At 38.2% G+C, this 26,018-nt stretch overlaps 2 protein-coding genes across 3 annotated transcripts in view; one reads left to right on the top strand and one right to left on the bottom strand.

Moving 5' to 3' along the window:
• The window catches only part of SHOC1 (shortage in chiasmata 1), a 106,196-nt gene extending 104,160 nt beyond the window's left edge, over positions 1-2,036 (bottom strand). Inside the window, exon 1 of the mRNA XM_054258891.2 lies at positions 1,954-2,036. Coding sequence (XP_054114866.1) covers positions 1,954-1,998 — 45 coding nt within the window. The 5' untranslated portion in view covers positions 1,999-2,036. The remainder of the gene's footprint in view (positions 1-1,953) is intronic.
• GNG10 (G protein subunit gamma 10) overlaps positions 1-19,595 on the top strand; it is a 140,886-nt gene extending 121,291 nt beyond the window's left edge. For both annotated transcript variants that reach the window (XR_013519840.1, XR_013520319.1), the window contains 2 exons: positions 3,781-3,885; positions 10,841-19,595. The gene's annotated coding sequence lies outside the window, so the exon portion shown is untranslated. The remainder of the gene's footprint in view (positions 1-3,780; positions 3,886-10,840) is intronic.
• Positions 19,596-26,018: the final 6,423 nt, after the last annotated feature.

Genomic DNA, 26,018 nt, shown 5'->3' on the forward strand with positions numbered 1-26,018 from the left:
AAAAAAAGCGAAAAGATCACTTAAGGTAATTTTATATCAACTAAAAGATTCACAATAAATAGGAAAAAAGTTTGATTAGTATTTTATCTAAAATATGAAAGTTATAAAAAGTTTTATAAAAATTTCATTTATAATTAGCTTATAAATTATTACTTTTTGCCATAATTTTCCCATAAACAGTATTATATGATGATATGCATACTACTCATTACTTCATCTTTGATCATGAAAAAGATGTTTTTAGAGAATATTTGAAGATTTTCCCAAGGCATCTCTGACTCCTTTGATATTCAAACCATTCTTTCTCTTGTCTGTCAACTGATCTAATTTTGCATGATCTTCATAATATCTTTACTTATTATCTGAGCGGTTCCTCAACACTGTTTTCATGAACTTAACAAAGTCTTGCATCTTTTGCAAGATTTGCCACTGATTCGTATCATATTTGTATTATATCCCCAGTGTCATATACCAGTAGAAACTAAAATACCTTGGGCAAAAAAAAGTTTGAGGATGTTTGAATACAGACTAAATTTGCAAGTGGCCAATATATTCATAAATATATTTTGTTATGATGACTTTTGATTCCTATGATGCATCTTTTTTAACTACACATTTGCTTCTCTCACTTATGAGGGAATAATAAAACCAGAAGATGCCTGCATGTCTTTCTCATTTCCTGTAAAATGTCACACAGTTTTGTTACACTGGAGTAATTTTTTTCCTTGGTAAATGGGGTCAGTGTTACAAAGAAAAACATTTAACTTGTCTACTAAAATCAAGCCTGAGGAGAAATGCCAAATGTGGGTGAAGGGGAGGAAGGCAGCAAAACACACTGCCATGTGTGTACCTATGCAACTATCTTGCATGTTCTGCACATGTACCCTAAAACCTAAAATGCAATAAAAAATAAAATCATAAGAACAACAGACTGTTATATGATGGTTATTCTAATTAGTTTCCTAACAATGTGCCTGGGCTCAAATCTTAGCTCTGACAATTATAAAAGCTATTTAACTTCTCTGGAAACTAGTTTTCTAGCCTGTAAAATGTAAAACCTGTAAAATAATAGTATCTGTCTCACGAAGTACCTATGATGATAAAATGATAGCAGAATAGTGTAAAACTAATTGTGTTTTTTTCCCATTACTTTTAATTAACTAATGGTAAATTAATGGCAATTACTTTTGCATCACTCTAATATAATCCAGAGGGGCAAAGTATCTGTCCCACAGAAACTGGTCAATGTATGCTCTCAGTATTATCTTCTAAAGATAACAGGGATTCTTTTTTCTCCACTCCTTTCAAGAAAGATCACTCCAGATTGTTAGCAAAATCATCCCAAACTTGCCAAGAGTTTCCATTTTTTTCTCCTGCCAGCTTCAGATTCATTTTAATTGTTTGGTTTTAATTTTTTGATTATTTTAATAATTTACTTCCAAAAGTGGCATTTTAAAGATATATTAAATGTGGAAAATAATTTTAAATAAATCCAAAAATAATTAGACTAATAAACGATCTAAGGATTACTGAAAAATTATCACACATAAGTTGAGCATCTCTAATCCAAAAATTTGAAATCCAAAATCCAAAACTTTTTGAGTGCCAATATGATGCCACCTGGGTGGCGAAGATACCGGCTTTTTGATGGTTGGTTCAATGTGAACAAATTTTGTTTCATGCACAAAGTATTGTATAAAATTACCTTCAATCTATGTGGATAAGGTGTATATAAAATATAAATAAATTTGTGCTTGGACTTGGGTCCCATTTCCAAGATATCTCATTTTATATATATAAGAATATTCCGAAATCTGAAAAAAAAATCAGAAATCTGAAACACTTCTGGTCCTAAGCATTTCAGATAAGGGATACTCAACCTATATTGAATGTAGTTAACACTTTTCCCATCATAATTCTTAGTAAATAGGCAGTAATCCACTAACACTCTACCTCATATAAATAGTCTATTGCATGATATTTGAATGCTGAAAACATATCTTCTTTCTTTTAAAGCAGTGTAAATTTCAACATCTGGAAATATAAAAATTAAAATTAGCATTGATGAAATAGCAAGTCAAGTGCAGAAAATCTTAATCACAAAACTTTGGTTTACTCACTTTTAAAAAGACTGAATGGTAATCATTGGTAAAAAATAATATAATTTACTCTAATTTTAAATCTAATATGAAAATAATGTATATTGATATAAAACTGAATATTTTTCATATTGTTTAAACCATATAGCTGTTAGTTGGTTGGTGGGAATATATTTAATGTGATCATTTTGTCGCAAAAGAGGTTGAAATTCACAAGATTACCAGAGTAGTGTTCCCAGACTAACCATATTTTCCAAGTGGTCTTGGAATTGGATAACCAAAGGCAGAATTCTGTGCTGCAACAGTGGGGATTTGGGAAATTGGGAAACAATTTGCAAAACTGTTTCCATTCTCTTACTTAGAAAATAAGAAGCCTAAAGTTAGAATTTTCTGGTAACTAACTTATTTGGAAGAAAATAACAATGGCATATTGGTAAATCAACAAATCCATCGAATGAAGCAATAAGTAAAATTTAGAATGCTGAAATAGCCCAGGATGGTTCTCATTTACTTGAGAATTCAAGGAATTACAGCTGTGTAAAACTTTCAGTAAAACTTTTAAAAACTTTCAGAAAAAAACTGGCCAGGCATGGTGGCTCACGCCTGTAATCCAAGCACTTTGGAGGCCAAGGTGGGTGGATCACCTGAGGTCGGGAGTTCAAGACCAGCCTGACCAACATGGTGAGATCCTGTCTTAAAAAAATAAATTAAAAAAAAATTAAAACTTTCAGAAAAAAACTAAAAACAAACCTAAAACAATCCAGGTCAGCCGCGTTGGCTCACGCCTGTAATCCCAGTATTTTGGGAGGCTAAGGCGGAAGATCACTTGAGGTCAAGAGTTTGAGACCAGGTTGGTCAACATGACGAAATCCCATCTCTACTAAAAACACAAAAATTATCTGGGCATGGTGGTGTGTACCTGTAGTCTCTGCTACCCAAGAGGCTGAGGCACAAGAATCACTTGAGCCTGGGAGGTGGAGGTTGCAGTGACTCAAGATCGTGCCTGGGCACTCCAGCCTGAGCAACAGAGCCAGATTCTATCTCAAAAACAAAACCAAAAATAAAACAAAACAAAAACAATCCAGAGCACAATTATTTGATTAATGACTCGGAAGGATTTTGGATATTACAATGTTTTCCAATTAAAATGAGCCAAATATGTTCTCTGAATTGTCTTTAATATTCTTAGATTCTGTGGTGTGGAGAATATATAGTGTAGCCACCCTCTTTCACTCTTAAACGAGACCAACATGGCATTATTTTACTGATGGTTACTTCTCTGAGAATATTTCCAATCACTGAACCTCTATGTCTTTTCCATCCAGTGTATCACTGATCTTTCAAGCAAATACTGATTCTAGGATTCCATTTCTTGATGTTGTGCTTTCAGAAGAAACTGATTATCTCATTCTAAAAGCCGTTTCAAAAAGATAACAATAAACTCAACTCTACCGACGTTACACACTCAGCTTATTGTCAGCATTTATATTAACTTTTCTTGTGAAGCCTAGTATTTCCATCGACTTCACATTTATCACTCTCACTAATTACCTTAATAATTACCTTTGTATTGAAGTCAACCACTGAAATTCATGCTAAATATGTACTACTTAAATAAGATGCCATATATTATATACATTCTTATAATTCCATTTATCAAGTTTATTTCATTGCATTACAGATATTGAATCAATCTAACAGTGGTGAGTGGAGTGGATACAAGATAGATTGCTCTTATTTCTAAAACCAAAGATATGGGGGAAATGAACAAAATCATGGAGAGAAGGTAATTTAAAATTATCAGCTTTTGAAGTGCAACAATTCTCGAATATTTTTCCTTACCTATTTCTAAAGATTTTATTTCTCTGGTGCTTCCTGACTGACATCTACTGGGCCAAAATGGAAATGCACACCATAATGAGGTCAGGCACAAGGCCAGGAAGTCAGCTTTCCCAAGATGATGATGATGATGATTATTATTATTTTATTTATTTACTTATTTATTTTTTGAGACAGAGTCTCCCTCTGTCGCCCAGGCTGGAGTGCAGTGGTGGGATCTCTGCTCACTGCAACCTCCTGCTCCCGGGTTCAAGCTATTCTCCTGTCTCAGTTTCCCAAGTGCTGGGATTACAGGCGGGTGCCACTGTGCCCGGCTAATTTTTGTATTTTTAACAGAGACGGGTTTCACCATGTTGGCCAGGTTGATTTAGAACTCCTGAGCTCAGGCAATCCTCCTGCCTCAGCCTCCCAAAGTGCTGGGATTACAGGCACAAGCCACTGTGCCGTGCCGGGCCCTGGGATTATTTAAAAGCACTCGCAGGTGAGTGTGAATCTTCAGTTTGCCTTCCCACTTCTTCCCAACAACCTAAGACATCAGGAGCTTTCTGCCTTCTTCACTCCCTCACATAAAAACCACAAAACATAAGATCACCCAGCGAGGTAACTCACCCCTGTAATCCCAGCATTTTGGGAGGCTGAGGCAGGCGGATCACCGGAGGCTAGGAGTTCAAGACCATCCTGAGCAACATAGCAAAACCCTGTCTGTACAAAAATTTGCCCGGGCCAGCACGGTAGCTCACCCCTGTAATCCCAGCACTTTGGAAGGCTGAGGCGGGAGGATCACCTAAGGTCAGGAGTTTGGGAGCAGCCTTGGCCAACATGGCGAAACCCCCTCTCTACTAAAAATATAAAAATTAGCCTGTCGTGGTAAAGCGGGCCTGTAATCCCAGCTACTCGGGAGGCTGAGGCAGGAGAATCACTTGAACCTGGGAGGCAGAGGTAGCAGTGAGCCCAGATCGTTAACACTGCAAGCCAGCCTGAGCGACAAGGCAAGACTGCCTCAAAAAAAAAAAAAAAAAAAAAAAAAAGCCGGGCGTGGTGGCGGGCACCTACCACTCTGAGTAATCCCAGCTACTCAGAGGCTGAGGCGGGAGAATCGCTTGAACCCAGGAGGCAGAGGTTGCAGTGAGCCGAGATCGCGCCACTGCACTCCAGCCTGGGCAACAGAAAGAGACTCTGTCTTAAAACAAAGAAACGTAACATCGCAGAGGAGGCGAGGTATATCCATTTTCCCTTATTGTTTAGCCCATACAACTTTTTTTCTTTTTTGAGACGGAGTTTCGCTGTTGTTACCCAGCTGGAGTGCAATGGCGCGATCTCGGCTCACCACAACCTCCGCCTCCTGGGTTCAGGCAATTCTCCTGCCTCAGCCTCCTGAGTAGCTGGGATTACAGGTGCACACCACCATGCCCAGCTAATTTTTGTATCTTTAGTAGAGACGGGGTTTCACCTTGTTGACCAGGATGGTCTCAATCTCTTGACCTCGTGATCCACCCGCCTCGGCCTCCCAAAGTGCTGGGATAATAGGCGTGAGCCACCGCACCCGGCCTAGCCCATACAACGTCTAGCTGATGGGCTGAAATCCCACCAGTATCTCTGAGCCCTTCACATCTTCTATTCTCACCTAATTAGGTTAAGTGGATGGTGGGTCTGGGGTTTTGTCCCTGCAGAGTCACATCGGCCGGGCCTCACCGATGTGTTTTCCAGAGATTCCTGAGCTGCCATATTTCTTTAGTCCAATACGATCTTTTCTTCCCCTCAGCCCTCAAAAACATTCTCTCTTCTGCCTCCAGCCTCTCACGGACTTACCTGAGGTAAAATTGCCTCCTGCGGGTCTTCCCGGCGTTAAATTCCCGCCCTCCTGACACGTGACCGCTGAGCCTAGATTCTGTGCTTCTATTGGCCAGACCAGGCCCCGCCCCTGGCCCGTCCTTTGGGCTCCGGGAACTTCCGTCGGCGAGTGGGCGCAGCCTAGGGAGCTGAGGCTTGTGAGGATCTGAGGCCACAGCCTGGGCAGCGTTGAGGTTCTCGGGAGTGAGTGGAATCCTGGTAGCACTGGGCGGAGGGCGACGGTGAAGAAGTCCGCGGAAGGCCAGAAAGATCTGGGTATGAAGGGTTGAGAAGACCCTGCAACCCAGTCTGGGCTTCTTTGGGAGTGGAGGCTCGCATATTGGCAGCGAGGCCGGGCAAAACGCGGCAAGGTTAGCGGGAGGGCGAGGGCAGCAGCCTTCCAGAGCCAAGAGTGGGAGGATCTAGCATTCACGGAAAGAGGAAGGCAAGAGGGAGGAGGCAAACGTGCCTCAGGGGTCTGGCTAGGTGTTGCTCATGCCTTGGTAGCGTAAGAACCATTTGAGCAGGGGCAGGAAGATCCTGAGTTTCAATTGGCACATGTGGATTTTATACCTTAATTAACAGCCACCCCCTTACATACACACATTTAAGTATCGCTAGACTCGCCTGATGAATAATTATTCTTTTCTCCGTATTTGTTAATTCCTGTTTTTTTCCATGAAATGGCTTGGTATTAAACTCCTTCCCGGAAGATTGCAAGAAGTAACATGCATTTATTTATTTTATTGGACATGGGTGTCTTTTGAGTTGATTGTTCAAATACTAATTGTGAAATTTCAGTGAATAAGTTACTTTATTTTCTTACTTCCTTTATTTTGTACAGGTGTTGCAGTTTGCTTCAGTTATATGGATTTAATGTTTGGCAATAACCAGTTGGTTTTTTTTTTTTGGCAATAACCAGTTTTAAAGATATTCACCTAACATTGAGGTGCATTAATCATTCTGTGTTCTTGAATGTCTCCCTTTTATTAAAATCAATTTTAAATTAAATATCATTGTAAAAGTTACAAAAATTGGCTGGGCACAGTGGCTCATGCCTGTAATCCCAGCACTTTGGGATGCCAAGGTGAGTGGATCACCTTAGGTCAGGAGTTCAAGACCAGCCTAGTCAACATGGTGAAACCTCATCTTTACTAAAAAAAAAAAAAAAAATCAGCCAGATGTGGTGATGTGTGCCTGTAATTCCAGCTACTTGGGAGGCTGAAGTGGGAGAAGCACTTGAACCTGGAGGGTGGAGGTTGCAGTGAGCCGAGATTGTGCCACTGTACTCCAGCTGAGACTCCATCTCAAAAACAAACAAACAACAACAAAAAGACAAAAATAACATGTGCTTATCTTCACTATAACCAGGAAAACCATCCAAAGATGTATACAGAAAAGGTAATTTCCATTCCCATCCCAACTCCCAGGCAACCAATATTAATAATCTGGGTTGATTCTTTTCACACTTTGTTGTATGTTCATACAAGTTTATTCAGATACGCATATACAAAGTTGATTGGCTAATTATATATAAAAATTAGTACTTTATTTTGAGACAGAGTCTCACTCTGCTGCCCAGGCTGGAGTGCAGTGGCATGATCTAGGGTCACTGCAACCTCTGCCTCCCAGGTTCAAGTGATTCTCTTGCCTCAGCCTCTGGAGTAGCTGGGACTACAGGCCCATGCCACCACACCCTGCTAATTTTTTGTATTTTTTTTTGTAGTAGAGATGGGGTTTCACCATATTAGCCAGGATGGTCTCGATCTCTTGACTTTGTGATCCACCAGCCTCAGTCTCCCAAAGTGATGGGATTACAGGCATGAGCCACCGTGCCTGGCCAAAAGGAGTACTTTTAAAAATAGCTGCATAATATTTTATAGTAACTACGTTCCATGATTTATCTAAACATTCCACTACTGATGGATAAACAGATTGTTTCCAGATTTTTACCTGACAAATAATGTTGCAATAAGAATTCTTGACATATGCTCTTGAATACTTTCTGTGGCATAGATTTGTTTTGGCTTGCTGGCTCACATTGTAAGGGCATTTCAAATTTAATAGATATTGCCGATTTTCCTTCCAAAAATGTATAGCAGTTTACATTAACAGCATCAGAAAAGGATCATCATTTTCCTGAATGCCCAACAGTACTGAATATACTGCTTTTCAGAAATTTTGGCCAGGCTGATACATGAAATCATCAGCCTGGCCAAAATTTCTGAAAAGCAATATATTGTTTTAATTTGCATTTCTCTAACTACTGCTGAGATTAAACATGCTTTAGATGTTTATGAATCCTTTGGATTTCTTCTTCCATGAATTGCCTAATTATGCATGTGCCTGTGTATGTGTGTATTATGTATATGTGTATGCATCTATGTATGTTTGTGTGTGTGTATGAGAGCAAGTGATTTTTTATTGGGCAGGTTGAAAATCTAGTGTAAATGTGTATTAGTTAAAATCAGGCCTGTGTAAATAACAGAAAATTCTAAAATAATATTAAATGTATTTCTCTATCATGTAAATGAAGTCATGAGGTACAAAGGCTAAGAACTAATATGGTAACTCTGCCCCACTAAGTCCTCTGGGACTTACCTTCCTACCAGGTCCTTTTTCTGATATTTCTGTGTAGTGGTCCTTGTTTTCATGGTCTCTGGTGGCAGTATCTGTTTCAGGAAGCAGGATGGAGGAAGGACTGAAAAGGAGCAAAAGCCAAAGGCACAATATCTCTTTATATATATATACTTTATATATATGTAATTTAAGTTGTAAAATATAATGTTCACATAGAAATATAATGTTTACATAGAAACTATACCACAATGTATAGTTATAAAAATTATTTTAAGGGAACATCAATGGAGCCTCCCCTCAAATGAAGTAACAGCATTGGAATTTCAGAAGCCCACTTTTCCTTTCTAATCACAACTCTCCCTAGAGGAAGTCTCCCTCTAGACCTAGAGATTACTATAATTCTGAGTTGTGGTAATCATTGCCTTGCTTTTCTTTAAAGTGTTTCACCCAAGTATGCCTTTCTAGATGACATAGTTTGCCTATTTTTGAATCATGGTGTTTGTGTTACTTTGGTTCTTGCTTCTTCTATTCAATGGATGTTGTATAGTATATGATGAGTTAGTTTCATCAATTTCATTCAATGTATTATATATGATGATTTCAATTATGTATGATAATTAAATAGGATACAATAGTATCCTATTGTGTTAACATACTTCAGTTTATTCATTAAACTGTTGATGGACCTTTGAGTTCTTATAATTTTTGTCTATTACAAAGAATGCTGCTACAATATCCATGTATATGTATCCTAGTATACATATATGCTTCTCTAGAATATAGATTTAGGAAAAATTTCTGGATTATTGAGTATACATATCTTCACATTTATTGACTAACACCAAACTGTTTTCCAAAGTGATTATACCAATTCATACATCCATCAGTAATGTCTGACACTCTCTACTGCTTTATATCTCAACAACCCTTAGCAATTTCATACTTGAAAATTTGGAGTTCTAGTAGATGTCTAGTTGTCTATTAAGAAAGTTTTCTGTAAGCTGCCACTTGACTCTTCTGCTTACATTTCATTTGCCAGGCCCAAGTCACATGGTCACATTTAGCTGCAGTAAAAGCTGGAAGATGCAGTGTTCATTCTGGACAGTTATTTGCATAGTTATAATTAGATTCTATTAATATAAGCAAAAAGCAGATATTGGGAAATACTCAGCAATCTCTGTCGCATTTAGAATACTAACTTAAAAATAGCTGCCAGGCTGGGCACTGTGCCTCACACCTGTAATCTCAACACTTTGGGAGGCCAAGGTGGGATGATCACCTGAGGTCAGGAGTTCAAGACCAGCCTGGCCAACAGGGCGAAACCCTGTCTCTACTAAAAATGCAAAAATTAGCTGGATGTGGTGGCGGGCACCTGTAATCCCAGCTACTTGGGAGGCCAAGGCAGGAGAATAACTTGAACCTGGGAGGCAGAGGTTACAGTAAGCCGAGATCACGTCATTGCACTCTAGCCTGGGTGACAGAATAAGACTCCATCTCAAAAAAAAAAAAAAAAATTAGCCAGGTGTGGTGGCACACACCTGCAACCCCAGCTACTTAGGAGGCTGAGGCAAGAGAATCGCTTGAACTCGGGAGGCGGAGGTTTCAGTGAGCAAGATCACCCCACTGCACTCCAGCCTGAGCGACAGAGTAAGACTCTGCCTCAAACAAAGAAAAGAAGAGAACATCTAAATTGTATTTAGTACTTATTATTTGCCAAGCACTGTTCTAAACACTTTGAAACAACTCATAAACTAGGTAAGTTTACAAATATTACAAACTCCAGTTTACAGAAGAGAAAACTGGGGTATTGACCACTTAAGTCTCTTACCCAAGATGAGCTTGGAAGTATAAGACAGAGTTGCAAATCCAGGCAGTCTGGCTGCAGAGCCCAAACTCTGAATGACAGCATACACTCTCTACAAGGAATATTTGCTTTTGAGTCATCCATGTGTTTTAAGAGTTTTCCCCCTGCTTATCTTGGTGAATTTCTAAAGATACTTTTCTTTCTATATTTACAGAGAATTTTACCATATCCAAATCATCTGTTTATTTCTTCATAGATAAGGTTCTGCATCATTATTTCTAAAAGTTTACATATGATGACAATCTTAGAACAATTGCTTTTCCCTATAAATTTTAATTCATTATTTGCACCATTGTTATTTTGAACCTAAATGGAAATACAACAAGTTTAGATACACACTTGCATATAAACTAAGCTGAGGATGAGAAGGAAGAAAAAAATCTGTCTACTGTCCAGACCAATTCCACACATTTACAGAAATTTTTTGTAATAATATCAACCTTCATTGTTGTACTCACATGCTGTGCTGTTAAGACTATAGTAATAACATTTAATGTTTATTGAGATCATACTTTGCACCAGGCACAATACTAGGCACTGATGATGCAAAAAATAAGGAAAACAAATCTTTGCCTTCAAGAAGCTCATAAATCCTTGTCTGAGTTGATCTTATTTTTCTTCTCTCTAGGTGATTCTAAACACTGCTGCCAGGATGATATTTCTAAAACAGTTAACTGAGAATACCACTTTCCTGCTTAAATTCGTTCAACTGTCACCTCCAGCATAAAACCTGAAATCCTTATATGGAACAACTCGCAGTCAATCCCATTTATTATGGAATCCTGAACTGTTGGCCATTCTCTGAATATCTCTCAGATTCTCCCACTCCTAAGTCTTTGTTCCTGCTAATTTATTTTGTACTCTGATCACATGTTGAAATCCTACTTATTCTATAAATTTTAATTTAATATATTTCCTCCTCCCACTGGCACTCTTAGTGAGAATTAGTGGTTACCTTTTGTTATTCCTACAATTTTTGTTAGTATCCTTTTCATGTTTTGCATTATAATTGTTTTGTTCATGTCTGCCTTCCCCATCAGACTTCAGTCTTCTTGATATCATGGCCATGAATCATGTCTTAATTATCTTTATGTAACTAGCACAATGCCTTATCTAGAGTAAGTACTGTGATGAATATTTAATTACATTCACTTCTTCACATCTGGCACTAGGTTATTTTGAAATAATGACTATCAATTTTCTTGTACTTCCTACTAAATATAGGTTTTCAGGGTTTTTGCAGGAGCAAACGTGTATGAAATATTACACACACACACACACATACATGCCTGTGCAAAAGTAAACATGGCATGAATATAACAGATAATCAGCTTGAGACAGAATTACAGATTAGCTCAAACCAGATCATGCAGAAAATCTGGATATGGAATAAAAAGTATTGCACAAATATGTTGCATAAGTAATTTATTGTCTTCTGGCTGCTAATTTATAGGTGTAACCTCACATACTATCTTTTGATCACCATTAAGGGACTGTTTTACACCAATAGACTGAGAGCAAACATTTTAATACAACATATTCAGTCTAATTAAGCTGGATAATTACTGCTGGAAAAGAGGTATGGTAGCAACAGCATGTAAAGAAATTTTTGCAAGTATGGAAGGGAAACCTAACATTTCATATTCATGTAGATTACCTCTTTTCAGATACAAAAAGACAAATATTGTTCTAGCCTATTTTGGCAGTATTTGTCTCTGTAAACACTATTACTTTTCTCTGTCCCATATGTTCAACCCCTCAATGCTTTTCTGATTATGAACAATTTCACATATCATATGCTTATTGGATCTTTTACCTGAAAAATTCAGGTAAGCCAAGATTCTTGTCATAAACTTTATCTATGCTTAGACTTCACTTTGTAACCCAGAAGAAAAAGTGGCAATTGGGCGACCATTTCCATGGGAAATGTAGAAGTACTAATCCCATGCTTTCACATTTGCCTAGGTAATATTTACCCTAAAACCTTGCGTATGATGTGGTCCAGTGAAGTTAAGCAGTTTGCCCAGAATTACATAGGCAGATCTAGAACTCAGGTCTTCTGACTTCTGCCCTGTGAGGTATAACCTTACTTATTGATTTATCCATCAGTTATTTTTAAGCGTATATTATGAGCAAGTAAATGTGCTAGTTGGGGAGAGCAAACTGATTCTACTCTTTCAATGTAATAGGGAAAAGAAACCATTTACGTAAATATTATTCCTTGAGAAAATTAATGTCATAAGAATATGGAAGTTTAAAAAAGGAAATAGTGCTTTATTATTTCAACAAATAAGTTATAGAGATGCAAAAAAATTGATTAGATAACTCATTTAGATATTTTACCAGATTATCTGCACCAATGGGAAGTCTAGCTGTTTAGACCACAAAAGTCACAATATAGCAGACTGTGTACTTGATGGAAGATGTAACTTGCAAAACAAATAACAGCCAAAGGTCTAAACTTGCAAATTTGAACTTTAATAAGTTATAATAGATGTCTCAAATATCCAAGGTAACAAACATCATCCTTATAAAACGTGGAAAAACTATTATATCTTTCTCTCACCAAAATAAGTCTTAATGTTGTTTGAGATATCTTTGATTGCTTTTATGTCTTATGGTGGATCATGAGGTCAGGAGATTGAGGCCATCCTGGCCAATATGGTGAAACCCCAGCTCTACAAAAATACAAAAAGAAAAAAATTAGCCAGAGGTGGTGGTGTACACCTATAGTTCCAGCTACTTGGGAGGCTGAGGCAGGGGAATTGCTTGAATCTGGGAGGCGGAGATTGCAGTGGCTGAGATCGCACCACTGCACTCCAGCCTGGCAACAGAGTGAGACTCCATCACAAAAACAACAAACAAACAAAATGAAGGAGATGGGGCATTGGGCTAAACTTGGGGAGAAGAATGTTACATTAATAATAATTTCATAGGCAAGAAAAATCATTTTATGAAAAGCTGCAAGTAGACCTTTCCCATAAATAAAAATATTTTGTAAACAACAATTCTCATGTAATTTAGACTTAATCATGTGTCTCAGAATATAAGCTAATTTAACAAATGATTTTTGAATACCTACTATGTGTGCTCAGTATGTACAACTTCAGGAGAAAGATAACTTGTGTTGTCTCTTACAGGAAAGAAGAACACCTAGAAACAGTAATGTTAATGACCATCTACTGACCATCTATTTATCATTTAATAGACTATTGACTATCTTCTTTAAGTACCCTTCTTCTTTGGTTTCTTGCTTCCAAAAACCAGAAACTATTTCACTTGTTCTCTGCTTGGGCTCTTTATCATTTTGGAAGAAAATAGCAAAACCACAAAATCAGGCTCATTAGTTGCACTACAAATATATGCTGTGCAACTTTAGCTAGACTTTCAATGCCAGTTGTCAATCATTATTTCCATTCATTTGGTATAGACAGCATGTGTTGATGTATGCCAACAATATTCTAGGTGTGAGGAATAGAGTCTCAAACAAGACATTATCTATATATTTATTTATTTAGAGACAAGAGTCTCGCTCTGTCTCACAGGCTGAATTGCAGCGGCGCGATCTTGGCTCACTGCAATCTCTGTCTCCCAGGTTCAAGAGATTCTCCTGCCTCAACCTCCTGAGTAGCTGGGATTACAGGTGTGTGCCACCACACCCGTCTAATTTTTGTATTTTTAGTAGAGATGGGTGTCAGTATATCAGCCAGGCTGGTCTCAAACTCCTGACCTGGTGATCCACCTGCCTTGGCCTCCCAAAGTGCTGGGATTACAGGCACGCGCCAACATGCCTGGCTAATTTTGTATTTTTACTGGAGAAGGGGTTTCACCATGTTGGCCATGCTGATCTCAAACTCCTGATCTCAGGTGATCCACCTGCTCCAGCCTCCCAAAGTGTTGGAATTACAGGCATAAGCCACTGCACCCAGCCCTACCTGTTTATTTCTAAATGGCCCCTTATCGTATTCTAATAACATCTAGACCACTGGTTCTCATTTGGAGGTGACTTTGTCCCTTACGGGGACATTCGGGCATGTCTGAAGAAGTTTTTGTTGGTCAAAACTGGGGGAAAGCCAGCCTGGCTATGTGGCCCCCACCTGCTCCTGCTACTCAGGTGTGGTCTTCACCTGCCAGGCCCTTCCCCCCTAGCTTGGGGCGAGCAGAGCTGCATCCAGTGGAACTAAAGCTGGTCCAGGATTATTGAAAACTGAGCAACAACCTTGTGGGACCTGGGTCATCATGTACTCCCCCAACTGGAAGATATTTCTCTGGCCTCTATTCCCATCTCAAGACCCCACCTTCCACCTATGGTGGTGAGTCTTCTATACCCAGTGTGTCGACCTTCAACAGCCCACCTCCACACCAGATGTCCTGCAATGGATGCCTAAGCTTTTGGAGAAACAAGGCTCATGCCTGTAATCCCAACACTTTGGGAGGCTGAGGTGGGCCGATCATGAGGTGAGGAGTTCAAGACTAGCCCGGCCAACATGGTAAAACCCCATCTGTACTAAAAATACAAAAATTAGCTGGACATGGTGGTGGGTGCCTGTAATCCCAGCTACTTGGGAGACTGAGGCAGGAGAATCACTTGAACCCGGGAGGCAAAGGATGCAGTGAGCCAAGATCACACCATTGCACTCCTTCCTGGGAAACTGGGCAAGACTCGATCTCAAAAAACAAACAAACAAAATACTAGGGGAAAGGGTCCTGGTATCTAATAGGTAGAGGTCAAGGATGTTGCTAAATGTTCCGCAATGAACAGGACAGACTCCATGCTCCCCAAAAAGAATGATCTGTTAAATGAAATCTAAGAAATCTTGATCTAGACTAATCTATTCCCACATTCTCCATACTCTTCTAGTCATATATATAAGGCCTATCTCATTTCCTGCAGGTGACCTCATATTCTGCTTGAGTGGGAAGTTGTGTTTTTTTCCACTTTTCTCTTTTTATCTCAAAATGTCCATTTAGCCTCATTTGGCATTTTCTTACTCTCTTCTTTCTGTGAATAAGTATTTCTCTTTCTTTCTAATATATTATCTTTTAATCTTTATGTCTTATCTTATCCTCCAAATTATTTATACCTACAAAAATACATTCTGTATTACAGTGTACAAACAGATAAGAAAAGCAGAGTACTATTTCCCTTGAATTCGATATCTCATCCCCACTCACCTCCTCCAGAACTTAGTTTGTAGGTGTTTCCCTCTAATGTACATCTTCATTCTGTCTCCTATCATGTCTTTTCTGTATCTAAAAAGTGCTTCTAAAAATATTTTCTAACACTCTTATTTTGAACCTTTTACTTTAAAACTTTTTTGTATTCCTATGACTCCACTACCTCTTTCCTAGACTACTGTAATTTTCTCATAGCTGTTCTCCCAGCCTCTAATCTAGTCTACATAGTGCTGTCAAATAAGATTATACTTACTACTCTAATTAAAGTCCTTTGGTAGTTAACCAATAATAACTTTGATATGTCAAGCATCTCCTATTTTCAAGGTACGAAGCTTGGTACATAAGTTAGTATTAGTCTCTCTATTAGATAAAAGAGCAAACTGAGGTTTAAAGAGGTCAAGTGGCTTGCTCAAAACTATATAGCTAAGAAGTGAGGGGCCAAGACAAGTCTAATGCCAAAGTTTGTACATTTCACACAAGTCTTCATTTCCTAAGGAATGAATTCTAAACTCCTTAGTGTGGCCTTCAGGACTCTTTGTGATCTGGTTCCATGCTTTTTCCAGCTACTGCTGACCTTCATCCACCCTACACTACTGTTAAATTACTGTTGTTTTCTCCATACTATCTTTGCTTTCATTTCTTCTGTTTGCTCCCTCTCATACTGTACTGTCTTAGTCCATTTTCTGTTGCTTATAACCAAATACCTGAAAATTAGTTATTTATAAGAAAAGGAGTTTATTTTTTGCAGTTATGGAGGCTGAGAAGTCCAAGGTCAAGGGATTGCATTTGGTGAGAGTCTTTTTGCTGGTGGGAACTCTGCAAAGCCCCCAACTGGTACAGGGTATCACATGGCCAGGGGGATAAGCATGGCAGATCAGGTCTCTCTTCTTCTTAAAAAGCTACCAATGCCACTCCCATAATAACCCATTAATTCATTAATTCATGAATGGGTTAATCCATTCAAGAAGGCAGAGCCCTCATGACCCAATCACCTCTCAAAGGCCCCTTCTCTCAATACTGCTACATTGGGGATTAAATTTCAACATCAGTTTTGGAGCAAACAAATATTCAAACCATAGCATATGCCCTCTGTCTACATGATCTTTCTCACACATCCTCATAGGTCCAAGTACTTATTCATTTGTCAAAGCCCAGTTCAAGCTTCCCAGTTAAATTTCCTGATCTCTGATCTGCTCTTTTCTTTTTTACTGGTAGAGCTTTTCTTACTTTCAAATTTTGTTATCATTAATTGTATGTATGCTCTTTTGTCCTTCTACTCACACTCCTTTAGAGCAAGGAATTTGTTATGTGATAGTAACCTTTTTGTGTAACATTTTATAAACACTCTCTTTTTTTTTTTTTTTTTTTTTTAGACAGAGTCTTGCTCTGTTGCCAGGCTGGAGTGCAGTGGCGTGATCTCGGCCCACTGCAACCTCCACCTCCCAGGTTCAAGCAATTCTGCCTCAGCCTCCCCAGTGGCTGAGGCTCCAGACATGTGCCACCACATCCAGCTAATTTTTGTATTTTTAGTAGAGACAGGGTTTCACCAAGTTGACCAGGATGGTCTTGATCTCTTGACCTTGTGATCTGCCTGCCTCAGCCTCCCAAAGTGCTGGGTTTACAGGCATGAGACACCACACCTGGCCAAGCACTGTTTCATGTATGTTAAAAACCTGACAAAGAGTAGGAGCTCAGTAAATGTTTGTTTGGTTCTCATCTTCATAGCAACTCTCCAAGGTATTATTATACTTTACTATTAGTAAGGAAACTAAAGCTCCAAGATGTGAAGTGACCTGCCCAAGAGCATAAATGTTCCAGGGTAACCGAAGCTCCAACTGGAAAATTCTGTCTCAGTTGAAAGTTATTTCTGCTACCCTACCTATGGCATCAGAGTTTTGTTTTCCCATATATATCCTATCTCAATACCTTGGTCTAAGTAGTTTTTGAATAAGAGGTAAATGAATGAGTAAATGTTTGTTAAGATTCTTTCATGAGAATCATGAGAGATTTGTTGGTCACTGAAAATAAGAGTATTTGAGGATATGACTCATTCTCACACATAGTATTTATTGTTCACTTACGCAGAAGGAAAACAATTCTCCCATTCTGATAAAATGTCTTAAACAACATTTTATGTTCTCCACGTAAGAACACCAGCGTTACACACCTTTAACAAACACGGTTTTATATTTCACTTAAAATCAGAAGCTAGTAAGAAAATTGAGGAAATAATTTTTCATCTTTTAGTTTTAATTTTTACATAGCGAAATTTATCATTCTCTTTCTTATAGTTTCTGCCTTTAGGGCCATATTTGGAAAAGCCAACTCCATCCCAAAGATTGCATAAATTTTCAAATATATTTTCTTCTGTTTTTATCATGTCATCTTTTACATTTAGAACCTCTAGGATGATATATGTATATATGGGTGTGTAAGGCATAAAATGTGTTCTAGATTTAATATTTTTCTTACAAAGTTTAATGAATTACCTCAACACTGTTTTTTGACTTTTCCCTTTTATTTTAAATTACGTCTTTACCATTTACTCCCATGTACTAAATTCTACATACTTAATTTGTTCTGTTAATTTGTCCTGAGCTAATACTACTGTTTTGATTATTAAAATTTTAAGTTTTGGGGTATATAGTCCTTTTTATTTTTTAAATTTTAATTTTAATTTTTAGTTACATGTGTAGGATGTGCAGGTTTGTTACATAGGTAAATGTGTGCCGTGTCAACTCATCACCTAGGTATTAAACCAAGCATCCATTAGCTGTTTATCCTAATGCTCTCCCTCCCCCATCTCACCCCCACTGGTAAAATTTTAATTTCTGGTGTGGCAATCTCATTCATTACTCTTCTTTAAAAATAATTCCTGGCTACTGTGAAAGATTTATTCTTAAAAATAAACATAAGAAATATGATTGTCAAGATTTTACATTTTTTAAAACTGGGATTCTAATTGAGATATAATAAAATTTATAAATTAATTTAGAAAATTGACATTTTAATATAGAGAGTTTTCAAAATCAGAAAACCTGATATGGTTCTCATTTACTCATATTTTTCTCTTATTTCTCTCAGCAGTTTTACAGTTTCTGTGTATGTGTGCATATGTATTCACACTATAGCAGAGCATAATGCACATATGCAGGAATTGGACCCAGTTCGAAACCCAGCTTTACTATTTACTAGCTGTGTAACTTAGTTTCTTTACCATTGTGGCTTCATTTTTTCCTCCTGTAATATGTGAGGTGAATAGAATTTTTAAAATACTTAAAATCATCGCTGACATGTAGTATCATACCAGTACTATATTATACAGTATGCATTTTATGTTGCATATGAAATTTGTATTCTGTTATTACAAATAAGGTATTCGTTTTCCTTTTTCTTTTTCTTTTCTCTTTTTTAAGAGACAGGGTCTCACTTTGTTGCCCAGGATAGAGTGCAGTGGCATGATCATAGTTCACTGTAGCCTTGAACTACTGGGCTCAAGTGATCAAGTCATCCTCCTGCCTCACCCTCCTGAGTAGCTGAGACCACAGGTGCACAACACCGTGCCCAGTTAATTTTTGTATTTATTGTAGAGATAGGATCTCCCTATGTTGCCCAGGCTGGTCTTGAACTCTTGGGCACAAGCAATATTCCTGCCTAAGCCTCCCATAGTGCTGGGATTACAGGTGAGCCACTGCACTCAGCCTCTTTTCTGATTCTTTTTTAAAATTATTTTTATTTTTGAGATGGGGAATTGCTCTGTTGCCCAGGCTGGAGTGCAGTGGTGTGATCTCAGCTCACCACAACCTTTGCCTCCTGGGTTCAAACAATTCTTCTGCCTCAACCTCCTGAGTAGCTGGGACTACCAGTGCGTGCCACCATGCCCAGCTGATTTTTGTATTTTTAGTAGAGTGTATTTTAGGTATCATTATGTTGACCAGGCTGGTCTTGAACTCATGATCTTGTGATCCGCCCACCTTAGCCTCCCAAAGTGCTGGGATTACAGGTGTGAGCCACTGCGCAGGGGCTTTTGATTCTTATTGGTTGTCATTGTATTAATTTTGGTTATGGAGTACAACCTCAATAAACAGTAAACTTTGAAATTTCAGCCTCAAGAGGCCTCCCCTTTTCTGTGAATTACTATCACATCCTATAGATTATTTTTAAAGGAGTTTGTATCATTTATAAACAAATGATAAAACAGAAAATGAATGCTTGATGTTGTCAAAAGTTTAAGGAAGATAGATTAACACCAGCGAATAGTCCGTTAAAAGTACCACAGAATGACCGGACGCAGTGATTCACACCTGTAATTTCAGCACTTTAGGAGGCCAAGGTGGGCAGATCACCTGAGGTCAGGAGTTCGAGACCAGCCTGGCCAACATAGCGAAACCTCGTCTCTATTAAAAATATAAAAATTAGCTGGGAGTGGTGGCAGGCATGTGTAATCCCAACTACTCAAGAGGCTGAGGCAGGAGAATTGCTTGTACCCAGGAGTCGGAAGTTGCAGTGAGCTGGGATTATGCCACTACACTCCAGCCTGGGCAACAGAGGGAGACTCCTTCTCAAAAAAATAAATAAACAAACCTACAGAAACAAGCAATCCTGTTGCAAAACTGATGAAAGAGAAATCAGGTTAAAACTAAAAAGAAAATTGAAAGTAGAAGAAAATAAATAAGGAGAAGTTTGAAAATTATAAGAATGCTCATAGTTTAACCTGTCAATATGGTGAAAATTTTGACAAAATACAATAATATCTTAAAATATAAATTATAAAAATTGATACAAGAGGCAGAAAATTTCTTGTATCATCAATTCTATGAGAACTTTTAGAGGTAGGGTTAATTATAGAACATTTAGAGAGATGAGAAACTGTAACTTGTTCTATAAGGGTAACACAACTATAAAACCAAATTAGTGAGAAATAGAAGAAAAGAGAAAAAAAGCTATATACCAGTCTTGTTTTCCCTTCCTTCCTTCCTTCCTTCCTTCTTTCTTTTCTTTTCTTTCTCTCTCTCTCTCTCTCTCTTTCTTTCTTTCTTTCTTTCTTTCTTTCTTTCTTTCTTTCTTTCTTTCTTTCTTTCTTTCTTTCTTTTCTTTCTTTCTTTCTGACAGGGTCTCAGTCTATTGCCCAGGTTGGGCTCACTGCAGCCTTGACTTCCTGGACTGAAGCAATCCTCCTGCGTCAGCCTCCCAAACAGCTGGAACTGCAGGTTCGTGACCATCATGCCCAGCAAATTTTTTGTAGAAATGGGGTTTTGCCGTGTTGCCCAGACTGGTCTTGAACTCTTGAGCTCAAGCAATCCACTTGCCTCGACCTCCCAAAGTGTAGGGATTATAGGAGTGAGTTATTGCACCTGGTCACCAATCTTAATAATGAAAATAAATGCAAAGGTCCTAAATAAAACATTAGCAAACTGAATACAATAGTATTTTGAAAGTTGAATGCATCATTTCCAAATAGTTTTTATTCTAGGAATGCAAAGATAGTTCAGTATAATAAGACATGTGCCTGTTATGGTTATAGCTAATAATAACTAAATCCGTAAGAATTCTGTATATTTTTCCTTCTGACGTTAGCCTACTCTGCTGCTTCGATCATCTCTGCCTAGAATGTCTTCTTAGTTTTCTTGTCCACTCAGCTATAAAAGGAAAATAAACCTTGGGGCCCCCAAATCACTAAGCTGAAAGGAAAAGTTAAGGTGGGAACGTGGGAACTTCTTGGGGCAAATCTGCCTCCCCTTTTTATTCAAAGTCACCCCTGCGCTCAATGAGATAAATGCATATCTGATTGCCTCCTTTGGAAAGGCTAATCAGAAACTCAAAAGAATGCCACCATTTGGTCTTTCATCTACCTATGACCTGGAAGCCCACTTCCCGCTGCAAGTTGTCCTGCCTTTGCTTGGGGTTGTCCCACTTTTCCCATCTGAACCTCTGCTCATTGTGCATATGTTGATTGATGTCTCATGTCTCCCTAAAATGTGTAAAACCATCCTGAGAATACTTTGCAGAAAAAAAAAAAGTGTGAAATCAAGCCATGTTCTGGCCACCTTGGGCACATGTCGTCAGGGTCTCCTGAGGCTGTGTCAACAAGCAGGCATCCTCAGCAAAGTAAACTTTCTAAATTAACTGAGACCTGTCTCAAATATTGGGGGTTCACAACTCCAACTTAGGAAGAAGTTCTACTCTGGGTAAAATGCTATCAAACAGCATCACGTGCTACAGAGAAATCTTTCATGAAAGAGAGTCAAGAGATATGACAGACTTCATTGCCACAACCACCCCAGTCTTCAGCAACCACTGTTATTGGAAAAGTGTCCAGATCCAGACCCCAAGAGAGGGTTCATGCAAGAAAGAATTTTTTTTTTTTTTTGCAAGAAAGAATTTAAGGGGAATCCATAAAGTGAAAGCAAGTTTACTAAGAAAGTAAAGAAAGAAAGAATGGCTACTCCATAGGCAGAGCAGCCCCAATGGTTCCTGGCCGGCCACTTTTATGGTCATTTCCTGATTATGCTAAACAAGGGGTGGGTTATTCAAAAGTTTTCCATGAAAAGGGTGGGCAATTCCCAGAACTGAGGGTTCCTCCCCTTTTTAGATCATATAAGATAACTTCTTGACTGTTGCCATGGCATTTGTAAACTGTCAAAGCACTGATGGGAGTGTCTTTTAGCATGCCAATGAATTATAATTAGCTTATAATGAGCGAGGACGACCAAAGATTACTTTCATCACTATCTTGATTTTGGTGGGTCTTGTCCAACTTCTTTACTGCATGCTGTTTTATCAGCGAGGTCTTTGTGGTCTGTATTTTATGCTGACCTCCTATATCATCCTGTGACTTAGAATGCCTAACAGCCTAGGAATGCAGTCTGGTAGGTCTCAACCTCATTTTACCCAGCCCCTATTCAAGATGGAGTTGCTCTGGTTCAAATGCCTCTGACACCACCATCTAGATCAATCAGCAGCTGTCAAAGCAAGACCTTTCATTAGCAAAAAGGTTATGCCTTGCAAAAGGCTCAGATGATTGTTAGCATTTTAAATTAAGGTATGTACATTGTTTTTAAACATAATGCTATTGCACACTTCATATACTACAATGTAAATATAACTTTTATATGCACTGAGAAACCAAAAAATGTGTGCGGCTCACTCTATTGTGACACTCACTTTATTGTAGTGGTCTGAAACTGAACCCACAATATCTCTAAGATACTCCTGTATGTATCAGTCATAAAGTTATCTGCATAGTCCAAATGATTAATAACTCCCTCACCATCAAATGTTTCTCCTGTCTCTTGACAATCCATTCTTCCACTGCCCCCTCCCATTCCTCAGGCAACCATCAACTTGTTTTATCACTATATATTAATCTGTATGTTCTAAAAATATATAAATACACTTATAAAGTAGAACCATTTTTTGCTTGGCTTCTTTTACTCAGCATAGTGATTTTCTGATTCATCCATGTTGTTAAATATACATATTATTTATTTATTTTTGAGACAGGGTCTCACTCAGGCTAAAGTGCAATGGTATGATCACAGCTCATTGCAGCCTTAACCCCCCAGGCTCAAGCTATCCTCCCACCTCAGCCTCCTAGGTAGCTGGGACCACTGGCACATGCCACCACACCTGGCTAATTTTTTTTTTTTGTAGAGACAGGGTCTTTCTATATGGCCCAGACTAGTTTTGAACTCCTGGGCTGAAGCAATCCTCCTGCCTCACAGCCTCTCAAAGTGCTGAGATTAGGCCAGGCACAGTGATTTACACCTGTAATCCAAGCACTTTGGGAGTGGATTGCTTGAGTCCAGGAGTTCAAGGCCAGCCTGGGCAACAAGGTAAAACCCTGTCTCTATAAAAGGTACAAAAATTAGCTGGGGGCACACCTATGGTACCAGCTGTTCAGGAGGCTGAGACAGGAGGATCACCTGAGCCTGAGGAAGTTGAGGATACAGTGAGCTGTGATTGTGTCACTACACTCCAGCCTAGGGGCAGAGAGAGAGAGACCCTGTCTCAAAATAAATTTTAAAAAGTGCTGAGATTACAGGTGTGAACCACCTCACCTGACCTATAACAATAAATTTTTAAATTGCTGAATAGTATCCCATTCTGAAGATATATCATTATTTCTTTTCACTTGTTGATGGACATTTGAATTATTTCCAGTTTCTGAGTATTCCAAATAAAGTTACTATAAACATGTGGGTGTAAGTCTTTGGGTGGATGTGTTTTCATTTGTCTTGGGTAAATATTTAAGAGTTGAATGGCTGGGTCTTATGGTTTGTGTATATGTAATTTTTTCTTAAAAAGAAACTACCAAACTGTTTTCTAAAGTGGTTATATTATTTATATATCTAAGAATTCCTATTGTCCCACATCTTCACCAACACTTGATATGGTCAGTCTTTTTAATTCTAGCTAGTCTAATGGGTATGCAATGATATCTCATTGTGGTTTTAAGTTGCATTTCCTTCCTAACTACAGATGTGATTATATTTTTCATGTGCTTATTGGAAATTCATATCTCTTCCTTTGTAAAATACTTGTTTGAACCTTTGCCTACTTAAAAAAAATCAGATTGTCACCTTATTATTGAGTTGTACAAGTTCTTAATCATATTCTGGAAGTAAATCTTTTGTCTGATATATACATTGTAAATATTTTGTCACATCTGTGGCTTACCTTTCCTTTTTTTTTGAGATGGAGTCTTACTCTGTCACCCAGGCTGGAGTGCAATGGCATGACCCCAGCTCACTGAAGCCTCTGCCACCCAGGCTCAAGTAATCCTCCCATCTCATCCTCCCCATGCCCAGCTAATTGTTTGCATTTTTGGTACAGATGGGGTTTCACCATGTTGCCCAGGCTGGTCTTGAGCTTCTGAGCTCAAATGATATACCCACCTCGGCCTCCCAAAGTACTGAGATTACAGGTGTGAGCCACCATGCCCAGGTACTTTTTCATTTTTGTAACTGTCTTTGAGAAAAAAAACTTTAAAATTTGTATTGTTTGAATTTTTTAATGTTTTTATTTGTGTGTATGTTTGTGTGTGTGTGTGTGTGTTCTAAGATGTCCTTGCCTACCCCAAGGCTGCAAATATTTTATCCTCTATTTGATTATAGACCTTCTATTGCTTTCAGTTTTATGTTTAGGTCCTTGATCTGTTTTGCGTTAAGATTTGTTCTGTGAGGTAAGAGTCAATTTTCATCTTTCTCCTTTAGATATTAAGTTGATTGATCCAGCACTATTTGTTGAAAAGACTTACTTTTACTTATTGAACTGCCTTGGCACCTTTATTGAGAATCAGTTTACCATACATGTGAAGGTCTATTTTGGTGCTCTCTATTCTGTTCCACTGATTTATATGTTTATCATTTGCCAGTGGAATATTGTTTAGGTTAGTAAAGCTTTATAATAAGTCTTGAGATCAGGTAGACTAATTCCTTCAAGTTTGTTGTCCTTTTTTAAAAACTAGTTCTGCTATTTTAGATTCTTCATACTTCCATATAAATATTAATATAAACATGTTAATTTCTACCAAAAGAAAAGGGCAATAGAATCTTAATTGTTGTATCAAATCTGTAGATCAATTTGGGAAGACTTTCCATTTAAACAATTTTGATCCTTCTGATCCACAAATGTTCTGATAATATTCTGATAATAATCTATTTTGTCTGATATTAAAATAGCCATTCCAGCTTTCTGATGCTTACTGTTTGCATGGTATATCTTTTCTTGTCCATTTACTTTCAGCCTGTGTTATTATACTTAAGATGTATCTCATATAAATAATATATAGTAGGTTTTGCTTTGTTTTCTTTTTAGTTTGCTTTGCCAATCTCTGCCTTTTAATGAAAAAGATTGGGACATTAATATTAGTGTAACTATTGATATGATTGAATTTAGGGCTACTATTTTATTATTTCCTGTTTTCCCCTTTGTTTTTTGTTGCTTTGTTCCCACTTTCCTGCCTCCTTTGAAGTATTTGAATATTTGTAATTGTTAATTGGCTTTTAGTTTATCTTTTTGTAATATTTATTTTAATGGATGCTTTAGGGATTCTAATGTATATAACTAACATTTATTGTTAATGTAATATCTTTTTTTTTTTTTTGAGGCAGAGTCTCTCTCTCTCTCTGTTGCCCAGGCTGGAGTGCAGTGGCACGATCTTGGCTCACTGCAGCCTCCACTTCCCAGGTTCAAGCAATTCTCCTGCCCCAGCCTCTGGAGTATGTATTCCACATTGGTCATGATGTAAGTGGAACCTCAGTACTTTTTCAATGAGGCACTCAGTTTTACTAACTTAAGTCATCAAGACTGGGCTTTGAAATGAAAGGTGTGTCATGGTGGACCAACTACAGCAGAGATGACAAAAGAGGGGATGAAAATGACATGGTGAAACCCCTTCTCTGCTAAAAATACACATTGAGATAGTTGAAGTCATAAAACCACAAGATTAAAAAACCCTTCGGCTAGACATGGTGGCTCGTGCCTGTAATCCCAGCAGTTTGGGAGACCAAGGTGGGTGGATCAAGAGGCCAAGAATTTGAGACCAGCCTGGTCAATATGGTGAAATCCTATCTCTACTGAAAATACAAAAATTAGCTGGGTGTGGTGGCACATGCCTGTAGTCT

This window comes from Callithrix jacchus, chromosome 1 (genome assembly GCF_049354715.1).
Source record: "Callithrix jacchus isolate 240 chromosome 1, calJac240_pri, whole genome shotgun sequence".
Taxonomy (NCBI): Eukaryota; Metazoa; Chordata; class Mammalia; order Primates; family Cebidae; genus Callithrix; species Callithrix jacchus.